Raw genomic sequence first — 12,425 nt, forward strand, 5'->3', positions numbered from 1 at the left:
TTCTGAAGAACTCCAGAGGACCCGCCTGTCCCTACTGATTGAAAAAAAAATAATAATAAAGCATCACCTCCCAGATAGCAGGAATGAGGTTGGAGGATTCCTTCTCAGCTTAGAGCAGGGATCTCAAAGTCCCTCCTTGAGGGCCGCAATCCAGTCGGGTTTTCAGGATTTCCCCAATGAATATGCATTGAAAGCAGTGCACGCACAACAGATCTCATGAATATTCATTGGGGAAATCCTGAAAACCTGACTGGATTGCGGCCCTCAAGGAGGGACTTTGAGACCCCTGGCTTAGAGGGAACATTGCTCCCAAGGTGGCTTTGACGTTGGCTTGGCTGACACAGTCTCAGATATTTAAAGGGACATTCTGTAACTGTGCACCCACATTTATGTGACCCTCACGCACACAAATGTATAGAATACTAGAACTTATACGAGCAAGTCTATACAGCGTTATTCTGCAATGGCAAGCACAAGTGGCATAAAGGCCCAATGCTAGCTTCGCCACATATGCGCGCTAACCATATGCAAAATAGTTTTTTTTTTTCCTTTGGATGGGGCATGTCAAGGGTAAAGGGTGGGTGCTCCAGTGCCAACCAGTTAGCTTGTCTACATTGGTGTGCACTAGCTGGCTATAGCACATGAATAACGCGGGAGCCCTTAGGACCAGATTCTGCAAACGGCGCCTACGTCAGCGGCCATCTTAAAAAAATGTCACTCATTGAGTGTCAATCAAGCTGCAGCACCGTTTGCAGAACTGCAGCTACGGTAAAAACATAGGTTGCTAGGGTTTTGAAGGCCTACATTCCTGGCACCTACGTTTTATGAGAATCACATCTACAGAGGCACTTAATTTCATTTCTGGCATACACCAAGCCTACTTTGACCTTAACGGCACCTCTGTAGTCATGATTGGTGTCCTATTTTTGATGCACCTACATTTAAAAAATAACATTTTAATCGGTCATAAACAATGTGGTCAATTAAATTAGATGGCAGTTCTACTGCCATCTAACTTACAACACCTTATTTTTTTTTAATTTTTTACAGGCGCAGTAAAAATAGCCTTAGCTCATGGGAAAGACCTGTGTAAGTGAGTGCTAAGGCCTCTTAGTAAGGCATTTGGAAAATGTGACTGATCAAAGTCTGGCACTTCCACCTGCTTTCTGGAATTCAGACCAAATAAGAGTGGAGCAAGGTGAATCTGTCAACTTTTTTCATAATGGCACCAGGTGCAGAGTTGGTAGCCCAATATTTATAAAAAGGGCAAATGCAAACTTTGGTGACTTTTTACATCCATTTGCTAAAAATAACATGTCTAATTGGTAAACGTGGGTATATCTTCACCCTTTCTACCTACAGCTTCAATAAGGCCGAGAGGTACACTAGGATTCAAATTTTGGCAAGATTTACATCAAATCCTCACAACAAAGGACATCTGTAATAATGATGAAAGGCTGTCCTGGTCTCACAGAGCTCCTTCAACTTTCACTGCTGCCACCAGATGGTTCTGTAAAATATCCTGTTAAGAGAGGATGTGATGTCCCCCCACCAACATAACACGTGAAAAGGCACATGAGCACCCAAGCACAGAGGCAAGCAGCTGAGAGAAGCCCAAACGACCACAATGCACAGCTAGAAGAACAAGCTGGACCTGCCCTACACGAACAGGGGATGTCAGCATTGGTGAGACCCTTATGCAGGAAGATATGGTCACAAAAAAAATCTACACTACTTAAAATCAAGACCGGCTCAAGAGATTACGGCACCCTGGCCCATGCCCCGCCCAGTTCCCTCCTCTAACGCTACTGCCCAGTCCTGCACATCCCTCCTCCGACTCTGGCCCTCCCCTACCCCCCATGGCAGCTGGCCTATGGCGTCCGCACCCTGCTGGGACCAGACAGCAGCATCAGAAGACAGAGGAAGGAAGTGTTCAAGCCACATGGCAGCTTATCTTATGGGCCGGTGATGTCACGGCCCCAGGGTTTTGGCATCCTGGGCCGCAGCCTCACCTGCTCCATAGGTCAAGCCCCGATTAAACTGTTTTTACAAAGCGGCTCCCACCCAGCTGGATCTGCATTGTAGAGCTTGGATTATGTCTCATTAGGGACCTACTGTAAACCTAAACTAGTTGTGTTATTTGAACAGAAGACCCTGTCTCAACTAATTTGCTCTCTCCTATGAGGATCCATGAATTCAGTTACCCATGTTGAGAGAGAGCTTTGAAACAGAAGTACTGTCTAGCTAATTTCATTTAACTATTTAGTTAAGATTTAGCTTATTCCTTTTCAGTGTATCGCAATATACAAATAAAATGTCTATGTTATGTTAATTAAGGCTGAAGCTTTTCTGGGGAAAAATCTCACTGTACCATAACCAACTTTGCATAATTTTGTACACATCAGTAGGAGACAGAGGATGGGGAAGCACCAGGAATAGTCTCCCATATTAGTATTTTCAGGGCACAGCCATTCTGCTTTAGTCCAAAGTACTGTACAGTACTCAATATGGATATATACAGCATCTGACAAATGTTCAGTCTTTTCTCAACTAAATCAGGTTGTTTCAAATTCTATAGGGGGCAAGTTGGGCAGACCAGTCTGTGATGGCATTTAAGATTTCAGGATTAGCAATTGTCATCTTGGGAACAGTGTGCCCTGGGACCAGTAGTATTTACAGAGTAATCGGGACCTTAGTTTCAAGTCTCAACTAAGATGCACTCCAGAGCAGTGTAATGCCCTGTATCATCATACCAAGGGTAGTGGCTTAACATAAAGTGTCCCTTGTGTCACCTCCTCCAACAACCAGTGTCCATATTCAAATACAGATCAGATCAAAACCCACTAAGTTTCTGATAGTGTGCCAAAAAAAGACATTAGGCCAGGTTAGGCTGGTCTTTTTTTTTTTTTTCCTCTTCTTGGAGATGAAAACAGAATGACAGGCCGTTCTCAAGGCCCAAAAGCCTGTGTGTGAGTATTCACATCTTAGCAAACTTCTGCAAGATGTGCGCTGACTGGTCACATAGGTTAAGGGTTTAAAAATCTCACACCCATAAATAGTTCAAATGCAACAACATGGACAGGAACTTGTGTTAAGACGGTCCAAAAATAAATTACAGACCTGCAGACTTTGAGAGGAAATCTAGTGGCCACAATCAGTGAAAATGGCTAATGTCAACCAGTCAGCTGTATAAGTTGTTATTGATTATTTTTTACATTCTTAATGGGTTAGCCCCATCATACTTCACCCATTTTTTTTTTTTCTTTATATATTCTAAAGGAGGTATTAACCTTAAACTCCCACAGGGGGACATGGCCTACCTAGTGGGAATTTCCTGTTTTTAAAACTCAGCACAGGCTTTAGGAAAGTATTGAAAACTTGGCTGATCAAACCTGCATTTGGAGATTCAGCCAGTGTAACATGACATCATTTTAGACAGAGACCCTTGGTTGATCATGACTATATCTATGGACAGGAAACGGTAGGAATGTTAACTATATGTTATCTATCAACCTAATGGTGGAGTAGAGGAGGCGGCCTAGTGGTTAGAGCTGCTGCCTCGGCATCCTGAGGTTGAGAGTTTGATTCTGGTCTGCTCCTTGTGACTCTGGGCAAGTCACTTAACAATCCTTTGCCCAAGGTACAGTAAGGTTGTGAGCCTAATACTTAAGAGTACCTGATTACTATTCAATTAATTGTAAGAGTGAATCTTTTCATGAAAAGGTGGATTAATAAATCTAAAATATATAAATTACAATTCATAACATTATTGTAATCTGCCTGAAACTTACAGATCTTGGCAGAATATAAACCCCTGAATTAAAATCTGCTATTTCTAAAGTGTTATAAATATTGAACAGAAGGAGAAACCACACCTCAGATCTCTCTCGCTCTCAGCCACACTGGAACACCCAGTTGTAAACATGTCCTGAGGTAGTGAAATCACTTCCTCCTTTGGTTAAAGCTGGTTTCATAGCCATGTTGAACAGCAGGGTTGGCATGGGCCTGTAAGGCTAAAGATAGGGGGAGGGGAATCCATTGCTTTCAAAACCTCTGCAGCCTCGCATGCTTTATTGTAGTCATTGAACTTCCCCATATTCCTAACTTCTCCATTCTACATCTCTTAAAGTGTAATAAATGTGCCATTTTTCTAACCCATGTGGGCCTTTAGCACATCAGTTTTCTAAACCACCATTTTATGCCAAATACTGTGCTTGCTCTATCCAGGCCTATTCCAGTAACGAGGTCTTAGGTTTTTGCCATATGTACAGTTTATGCGAAAGTAAAAATTTGGGGACAACCTTTCTAATAGAAGTTGGTTGTGTAATTTTTTTTTTTCCAGAACACAATAATTGCAGTTCTGGGGCGTAATGCAAGCACCTGTCTTGCACCTGTCTTGACATCTAGAAATTCAAGCTGGCTTACAGCCCCTTGCCGACATCAACTGTTTGTTAAGACAGAATCACAGAGAGACAGAGAAGAGCAAGAGCGAGGGTGAAAACGTGCATGGGAAACATTCCTTCTGTGTCAGAAGCAAAGTGCAATACCTTTCTGATATCAATTTCGGTCAGTAACTGGGTGGCAAGATCAATCCCACCCTCATCGGGTTTACGCCTATGGCTTAGATAGAGCTGTCAAAAATTGGGTTAGAGAAGTCACGTTAGCCACAGACCAGGAATCGGCAAAAAAATTAAAAAAAAAAACAGACAACAATGTATGCAACATGTTACCGACATATAAGCTTTGAGGGATTCAGCCACTCCTCCCAGCCTCCAGACATGTCTGCAGCATCACCCTGGCATTGTGCCATCACTCCAGTCCCTCAAAATATCTGCTACATCAACCCGACACCATGCCATCCCTTCTAATGTCCAGCAGTGGTGTCTCTCCAGACACGTCTGCAGTAGAGAATGACAAGGGTACAAATTTTCCCCCATCCCCGCGTTTTGCCGCTGTCCCTGCCCCCATTCCTGTAAGCTCAGCCTTAACTGCACAAGCCTCAAGCATTTATGATTTTTAAAGTGTTTGAGGCTTGTGCAGCCGAGGACGGAGCTTTCAGGAACGGGGGGGCAAGGTCAGGAAAAGAACTCACAGGAACAAGACGGGAAAATGAGTTCCCACGGGGACGGGGCAAAAAAGTTGTCTCCGTGTCATTCTCTAGTCTGCAGCATCACTCGGGCAGTGTGCCACCCCTCCTGCCCCTCAGTGTCTGCAAAATCACCCTGGCACCATGTCATCCCTCCCAATCTCCTGCAGTGGTATCCTCCCAGCCCCCAAAAGTGTCTGAAATATTATACCAGTAGGGTTCTATCTCTGGTAAGGCAAGGCCCGTAAAATGACAGCAATGTACTATCTTTCACAAGGAGTGTTTACCACATCACCTGGAGCTTCTTCTCATTCTGGCAGACTTTACTTCCATTTTCAACTCTGAACATTTTGTAAACAGTGCCTTTAGGATTTTACCACTGAACAAATTATATATGGAAACTGTGCAAAAACTATTACAATAATATATATTCAGTGCTCTTATTTTCTTTTCTTTTACTCACTTTTATAAGACTTCTAAAGAAATGAAGAGCAAACAGGAACCCTTCCCCCCCCCCCCCAGTGCATATTGCTCTATAAAATGCTGGGACTGAATGAACATGATGGTGTAATGTTATCTCATTTTAGGAAGTTGTTAAATTGCACTATATAGCTGTGGTTCTTTTCCTCTTTGAACTGTGTATATAAGGATTGTATCAAGATGGACATAGCTGTTTGGTGGGGTGCTGGGGCAGGGGGAGGGGGTGATTTATCATCTTCACATAGCAATATTAACAAAGAAAATGCAATCAGGAAGGAAAGGAATAAAAGAATCTCGGGTTAAGAATTGCATCGGTTAAGTTTATGCACATGTGTTTGTGTACTTCTCGTATGGTAATTATGGATTAGCATTTGTCCTGTTTCTTCTTAAAAAATAAAAAAGGAAATAGGTAGGTTTGGCTCTGTATATGTGCCATTAGACCCTGTGGCTTCATAAAACCACAACATGTTTTAAAAGTCTCCCAGCATCTGGCTCCCAGTTCTTAAAACCTTACATAAGGAAAGGAGTTTGATACAAATTTGGCCCACAAAAGCAGAACTGATAGTAGGATCCTTTAAACATACCCATTTGTCTCTGTTACTAGTTCTAAATCTGTTTCAAATATAAACGGGTGTGTACCTTTAATAATGACCATAACCACTGTCCCCCCCTTTAAAAAACAAAGAAAGCTTCCTTCATTCCCATCTTTACTCTTTCACTGTTATGCTCAAGTCACACATTAATATGTTGGATTCTGATGCTGATCAGCACAGCAGCACCTTGATTTATTTATATTCAAACTAACATAGTAACATAGTAGATGACGGCAGATAAAGACCCGAATGGTCCATCCAGTCTGCCCAACCTGATTCAATTTAAATTTTTTTTTTATTTTTTATTTTTTTTCTTCTTAGCTATTTCTGGGCAAGAATCCAAAGCTTTACCCGGTACTGTGCTTGGGTTCCAACTGCCGAAATCTCTGTTAAGACTTACTCCAGCCCATCTACACCCTCCCAGCCATTGAAGCCCTCCCCAGCCCATCCTCCACCAAACGGCCATACACAGACACAGACCGTGCAAGTCTGCCCAGTAACTGGCCTAGTTCAAGACTAGAAGTGCTTAAAAAGAAAGAGCTCTCCTACTACTACCTCAAATTTATAAAAGTAAAAAAAAAAAAAGCAGCAAACACATTGGGTAGATGTCTTATTGTGCATTAAATAAATGTGAAATGAAAACCAAAATAGTTTTAAGATTTTAGTCTTAATGTACCAAATTGTGAAATTATTTTACAAAAGTAGCATAAAATTGCTGGAAGCATGCAAGTATGCCAAAGTTAAGGCATGTAGAACTATTTCTTACGCAAATGCAAATGTGCAAATGTTTATAAAAATAAGAACATAAGAATAGGAGTGGGAGTGTGTGGTGCGGCGGTTAGAGCTATAGTCTTGGTACCCTGAGGTTGTGGGTTCGAATCCAGCACTACTCCTTGTGTCCCTGAGCAAGTCACTTAATCCCCATTTCCCCAGGTTCATTAGATAGAGTGGGAGCCCGCCAGAACAGTTAGGGAACAATGCTTAAGAACATAAGAGATGCTGCTGCTGGGTCAGACCAGTGGTCCATCATGCCCAGCAGTCCGCTCACGCGGCGGCCCTTTTGGTCAAAGACCAGCGCCCTGAGACTAGCCCTACCAGCATACGTCCTTGTTCAGTAGGAACTTGTCTAACTTTGTCTTGAATCCCTGGAGGGTGTTTTCCCCTATAACAGCCTCCGGAAGAGCATTCCAGTTTTCCACCACTCTCTGGGTGAAGAAAAACTTCCTTATGTTTGTACGGAATCTATCACCTTTCAGCTTTAAAGAGTGCCCTCTCGTTCTCTCTACATTGGAGAGGGTGAACAACCTGTCCTTATCTACTAAGTCTATTCCCTTCAGTATCTTGAATGTTTCGATCATGTCCCCTCTCAATCTCCTCTATTCGAGGGAGAAGAGGCTCAGTTTCTCTAATCTTTCGCTGTACGCCAGCTCCTCTAACCCCTTAACCATTTTAGTCGCTCTTCTCTGGACCCTCTCGAGTAGTACCGTGTCTTTCTTCATGTACGGCGACCAGTGCTGTATGCAGTACTCCAGGTGAGGGCGCACCATGGCCCGGTACAGCGGCATGATAACCTTCTCCAATCTGTTCGTGATCCCCTTCTTTATCATTCCTAGCATTCTGTTCGCCCTCGATCAGAACTCCCAAGTCCCTTTCCTGGGAGGTCTCTCCAAGTACCGCCCCGGACATCCTGTACTCGTGCTTGAGATTTTTGATACCGACATGCATCACTTTACACTTATCCACGTTGAACCTCATCTGCCATGTCGATGCCCATTCCTTGAGCCTGATTATTGTAGATCTTCGCAATCCCCCTGTGTCTTCACTACTCTGAATAACTTTGTGTCGTCCGCAAATTTAATCACTTCGCTCGTCGTACCTATGTCCAGATCGTTTATAAAAAGATGTTGAAGAGTTAAGGTCCAAGCACCGAGCCCTGCGGCACCCCACTGGTGATGCTCTTCCAGTCCGAGTATTGCCCATTTACCCCCACTCTCTGTTTCCTATGCTCCAGCCCATTTTTAATTCACATGAGTATTTCTCCCTCGATTCCATGGCTCGCAATTTTCTGAAGTAGTCGTTCATGCGGAACCTTGTTGAACATCTTCTGAAAGTCCAGATATTCAATGTCGACCGGGTCTGCTTGTTTACTCCCTCGAAGAAGTGCAGCAAGTTTGTCAAACAAGATCTGCCTTTGCTGAAATCGTGCTGGCTGGTCCTCATCAGACTGTCTGTCAAGGTGATCAATGATGTGGTCCTTTATCAGCGCCTCTACCATCTTTCCCGGTACTGAGGTCAGACTCACCGGTCTATAGTTTCCCGGGTCTCCCCTCGAACCTTTTTTGAAGATCGGTGTAACATTCGCCACCTTCCAGTCCTCCAGAATCTTTCTTGTTTTGATTAACAGATTGGCTATTAGTTGAAGCAGTTCAGCTATGGTCCCTTTCAGTTCCTTGACGCTCGGGTGGATGCCATCCGGTCCCGGGGATTTATCGCCCTTAAGCCTATCGATCTGCATTTGTACCTCTTCTAGACTGACCGTAGACCCTGACAGTTTCCCGTATTCGCTTCTAGCACATAGCCTGATGGGTTCCGGTATGCTGTGTATATCCTCTTTGGTAAATACAGATGCAAAAAACATGTTCAGTCTGTCGGCGATTGCTTTGTCCTCCTTTAGTGCTCTCTTTATTCCTTCAAGGGTTGTTTCCCTTTAATATAGGGGTATCCAACCTTTTGGCTTCCCTGGGCCACACTGGCTGAAAAAAAATTTTCTGGGGCCACACAAACGCTGCAGCAAGTCAGAGGAGGGAGCCGGCAAGATGGCAAACACCTGGGGGCAGCAGAGGAAAACACTGCATCGCCCTCGACCGGGGCCACACAAAATACTTCACGGGGCCGCAGGTTGGACACCCCTGCTTTAATATATTGAAAGAACGGCTTGAAGTTTTTCGCCTCCTTGGCTATTTTTTCCTCGTAGTTTCTTTTTACCGCCTTATAGCACCTGCGTTGATGTTGTTTGTGCTTATTCCAGTTGTCATCTGTTTTTGATCTTTTCCATTCCTTAAACAAAGATTTTTTGTCTTTGATCGCTTCCTTAACCTCTACAATGAGCCACGCCAGTTCTTTATTCTTTTTCCTCTTTGATCCCTTGTTGATACGTGGTATATATAGATTTTGCGCCTCGGTGAATGTATCCTTAAAAAGAGACCAAGCTTGCTCCAGCGTCTTTATAGTGTTTATCCTCTTCTTAATTTTCTTCCCCACCATGCGTCTCATCTCTTCGTAAATTCCTTTTCAGAAGTTTAGGGCCTTGGCCATCGTTGTAGACCAACGTTTCGCCCCTATTTCCAGGTTGAAACATATCATATTGTGATCACTGTTTCCCAGCGTCCCTTCTACTTCTACATCCTGTGCCGGTCTCGCAGAATTGCGTTTTCCTTGACATGTTGTTCCAGGAAAGCAATCGCCTACAGCATCCAGGAACTTGGTCTCTCTAGCGCAGCCTGAGGTGCCTAGGTTCCAGTCTATCCCCGGATAGTTGAAGTCGCCCATGATAACTGCGTTGCCTCCCTTGCAGTTGCGTTTAATCTCATCTGTCATTTCTTCATCAATATCTTCGGACTGCACTGGGGGTCGGTAGTAGATGCCTGGTCCATTTGTTCCTGGAATTTTGACCCATAGAGGCTCTAACTTATATGTCCGTTGTGGCATGTTCTCTCCAGTAGATTCAATTCCCTCTTTCACGTATATGGCAATGCCTCCTCCTTTTTGAGTCACTCTGTCTCTGCGGTATAGTTTGCATCCCGGTAGCACTGTGTCCCAGACATTTTCATCAGTCCATGTTTCCGTGATGCCGATGATATCGACGTCATCCTTTTGTGCCACAGCTTCTAATTCACCCATCTTATTTCTAAGGCTCCTTGCATTCGTGTACATACACTTGAGTTTGCGGCCTGTTCCCTTCTTGCGTGTCCTTCCCTCTTGTGTCCCTTTCGGTCTGTCCTGACTGCGATCTGGTGAGTCCTCCCCTCCATCTTCCTGCATGGTATCTGAATAATTTGTAATCCGCATAGAATTGTAGGATATGTGGAATATAAATATAAATTATTATACTACTAACCATTACTAGTACTATTAATTATTTCTATAGCACTACCAGATGCACACAGTGCTGTACAGAGTCACAAAGAATAAGAAAAAACAGTCCCTGCTTGAAAGAGCTTACAATCTAAACAGACAAACAGGATGTCATGGATACAGTTAAGGAGAACGGTTAATCAGCTGGCTGGTTGGAGGGTAGAGGAAAGTACAGGACAATCAAGCCATTGTGACATCACTGATGAGGTTGGCTCTTATTGGTGGAATGAGGCATTATGACATCACAATCTCAGCTCTGCTTCCCAAAGACTGAAACTCTTCACTCTACTACTATGAATTATTTCTAAAGTGCTACCAGATGTGCGCAGTGCTGCACAGAGTCACAAAGAATAAGAAAACAGTCCCTGCTCGAAAGAGCTTACAATCTAAACAGGCAAGACAGACAGACAGGATGTCATAGAAACAGTTAAGGGGAACAATTAATCAGCAGGGTGGGTTGGAGGGCAGAGGAATAGGGTTAAAGATTGAAAACAATATATTATAAAATTATTATAAAATAGCCTTCCTGGGTCAGACCAATGGTCCATCAAGCCCAGTAGCCTGTTTTCACAGTGGCCAATCCAGGTCCCTAGTACCTGGCCAAAACCCAAGGAGTAGCAAAATTCCATGCTACCAATACAGGGCAAGCAGTGGCTTCCTCCATGTCTTTCTCAATAACAGACTATGGACTTTTCCTCCAGGAAATTATCGAAACCCTTCTTAAAACCAGCTACGCTTTCTGCTCTTACCACAACCACTGGCAATGCATTACAGAGCTTAACTATTCTTTGAGTGTCCCCTAGTCTTTGTAATTTTTGATGGAGTGAAAAATCAATCCACTTGTACCCGTTCTACTCCACTCAGGATTTTGTAGGCTTCGATTATATCTCCCCTCAGCTGTCTCTTTTCCAGCCTTTTTAGTCTTTCCTCATACGAGAGGAGTTCCATCCCCTTTATCATCTTGGTTGCTCTACTTTGAACCTTTTCTAGTGCCGCTATATCTTTCTTGAGATTAGGAGACCAGAATTGAACACAATACTCCAGGTGAGGTTGCACCATGGAGCAATAGAGGCATTTTAACATTCTTAGTCTTGTTAACCATCCCTTTTTTAAATAATTCCTAGCATCCTGTTCGCTTTTATGGCATTAGTGAGCTACTATGATGCAAAAGCACATAAAGCATTCATTAATGCACAAAAATGCAAAGGAAATAAGCATGTGAAAAAAGACTTTATAGGTTAATTAAATAACTACAGCTCAAGTACCCTTAATCTAACCCCTAGCCCAGGCCTTGACAAATTTTCATTACCATATATAGTTAAATATAAACTGAGATTTTGGGGCTAAAACTGGCCCCAAAATGGGGTCTGAGTTTATATTCTCAGTTAAGTTCTGGTAGTCCAGTGGTGTGGTGAACCAAGCAAGCCGGGACAGGAGCAATCCCTCCCTCTCCTGAAGTGAAGTGTCCTGTCCTGGCTGTTGAATCACTATGCACCCCTTCCTTCCTCCCTCCCTGCTGTAGAATCAATGTGCATCCCCTCCCCCTCCCTCCCATAAAATCACCAAGGGTCCCCTCTCCTCTTTCCCTTGGAGAAGCAGCGAAGGGCTCCTTCTAGGCCTACCTTAATCACTGGTGGTACAGTGGGGCGAGTCGGGGCAGGAATGATCCTCTTATGCTCTTGCCTGTGCAATCTTGCTGAAAAAAATGGCTGCTGTGAGTTTCTGCGGCAATTTGTAAGATTGCGTCAAGTCTCACAAATTGCCACAGGAACTCTTGGCAGCCATTTTTTCAGTGAGACTGTGCAGGCAGGAGTGTAAGAGGATCGCTCCTGCCCCGACTCACACTGTTGGACCACTAGTGATTAAGGTAGGCCCAGGAAGGCCTATGCTGCTTCTCGGAGGGACGGAGGGATGGAGAGAGGGGGTGCATATTGATTCTACAGCAGGGACAGAGGGAAGGATAGGGTGCGTGATGATTCTGGGGAAGGAACGATCTCTCCCATCCAGGTTTGGCTCATCATACCACTGGACCACCAGGATTTAAGGTGGACCCAGAGAGAGGCCAGAGCTAGGTTTGGAAGCGGTGGGTGGGTGTACAGCTGGACGGCACTTAAATATAAATCCTCGGTTTA

General features: G+C 43.9%; 1 protein-coding gene across 3 annotated transcripts in view; it reads right to left on the reverse strand.

Annotated features, from left to right (window-relative positions):
- Positions 1–12,425, reverse strand: part of NBEAL2 (neurobeachin like 2) — a 408,006-nt gene that overhangs the window by 197,603 nt on the left and 197,978 nt on the right. For 2 of the 3 annotated variants that reach the window (XM_033931894.1, XM_033931895.1), the window contains exon 10: positions 4,548–4,631. The exons of the other annotated variant lie outside the window; for it this stretch is intronic. In XM_033931894.1, coding sequence (XP_033787785.1) covers positions 4,548–4,631 — 84 coding nt within the window. The remainder of the gene's footprint in view (positions 1–4,547; positions 4,632–12,425) is intronic. 3 annotated transcript variants of the gene reach the window in all.

Source organism: Geotrypetes seraphini, chromosome 2, assembly GCF_902459505.1.
Source record: "Geotrypetes seraphini chromosome 2, aGeoSer1.1, whole genome shotgun sequence".
NCBI classification, from domain to species: domain Eukaryota; kingdom Metazoa; phylum Chordata; class Amphibia; order Gymnophiona; family Dermophiidae; genus Geotrypetes; species Geotrypetes seraphini.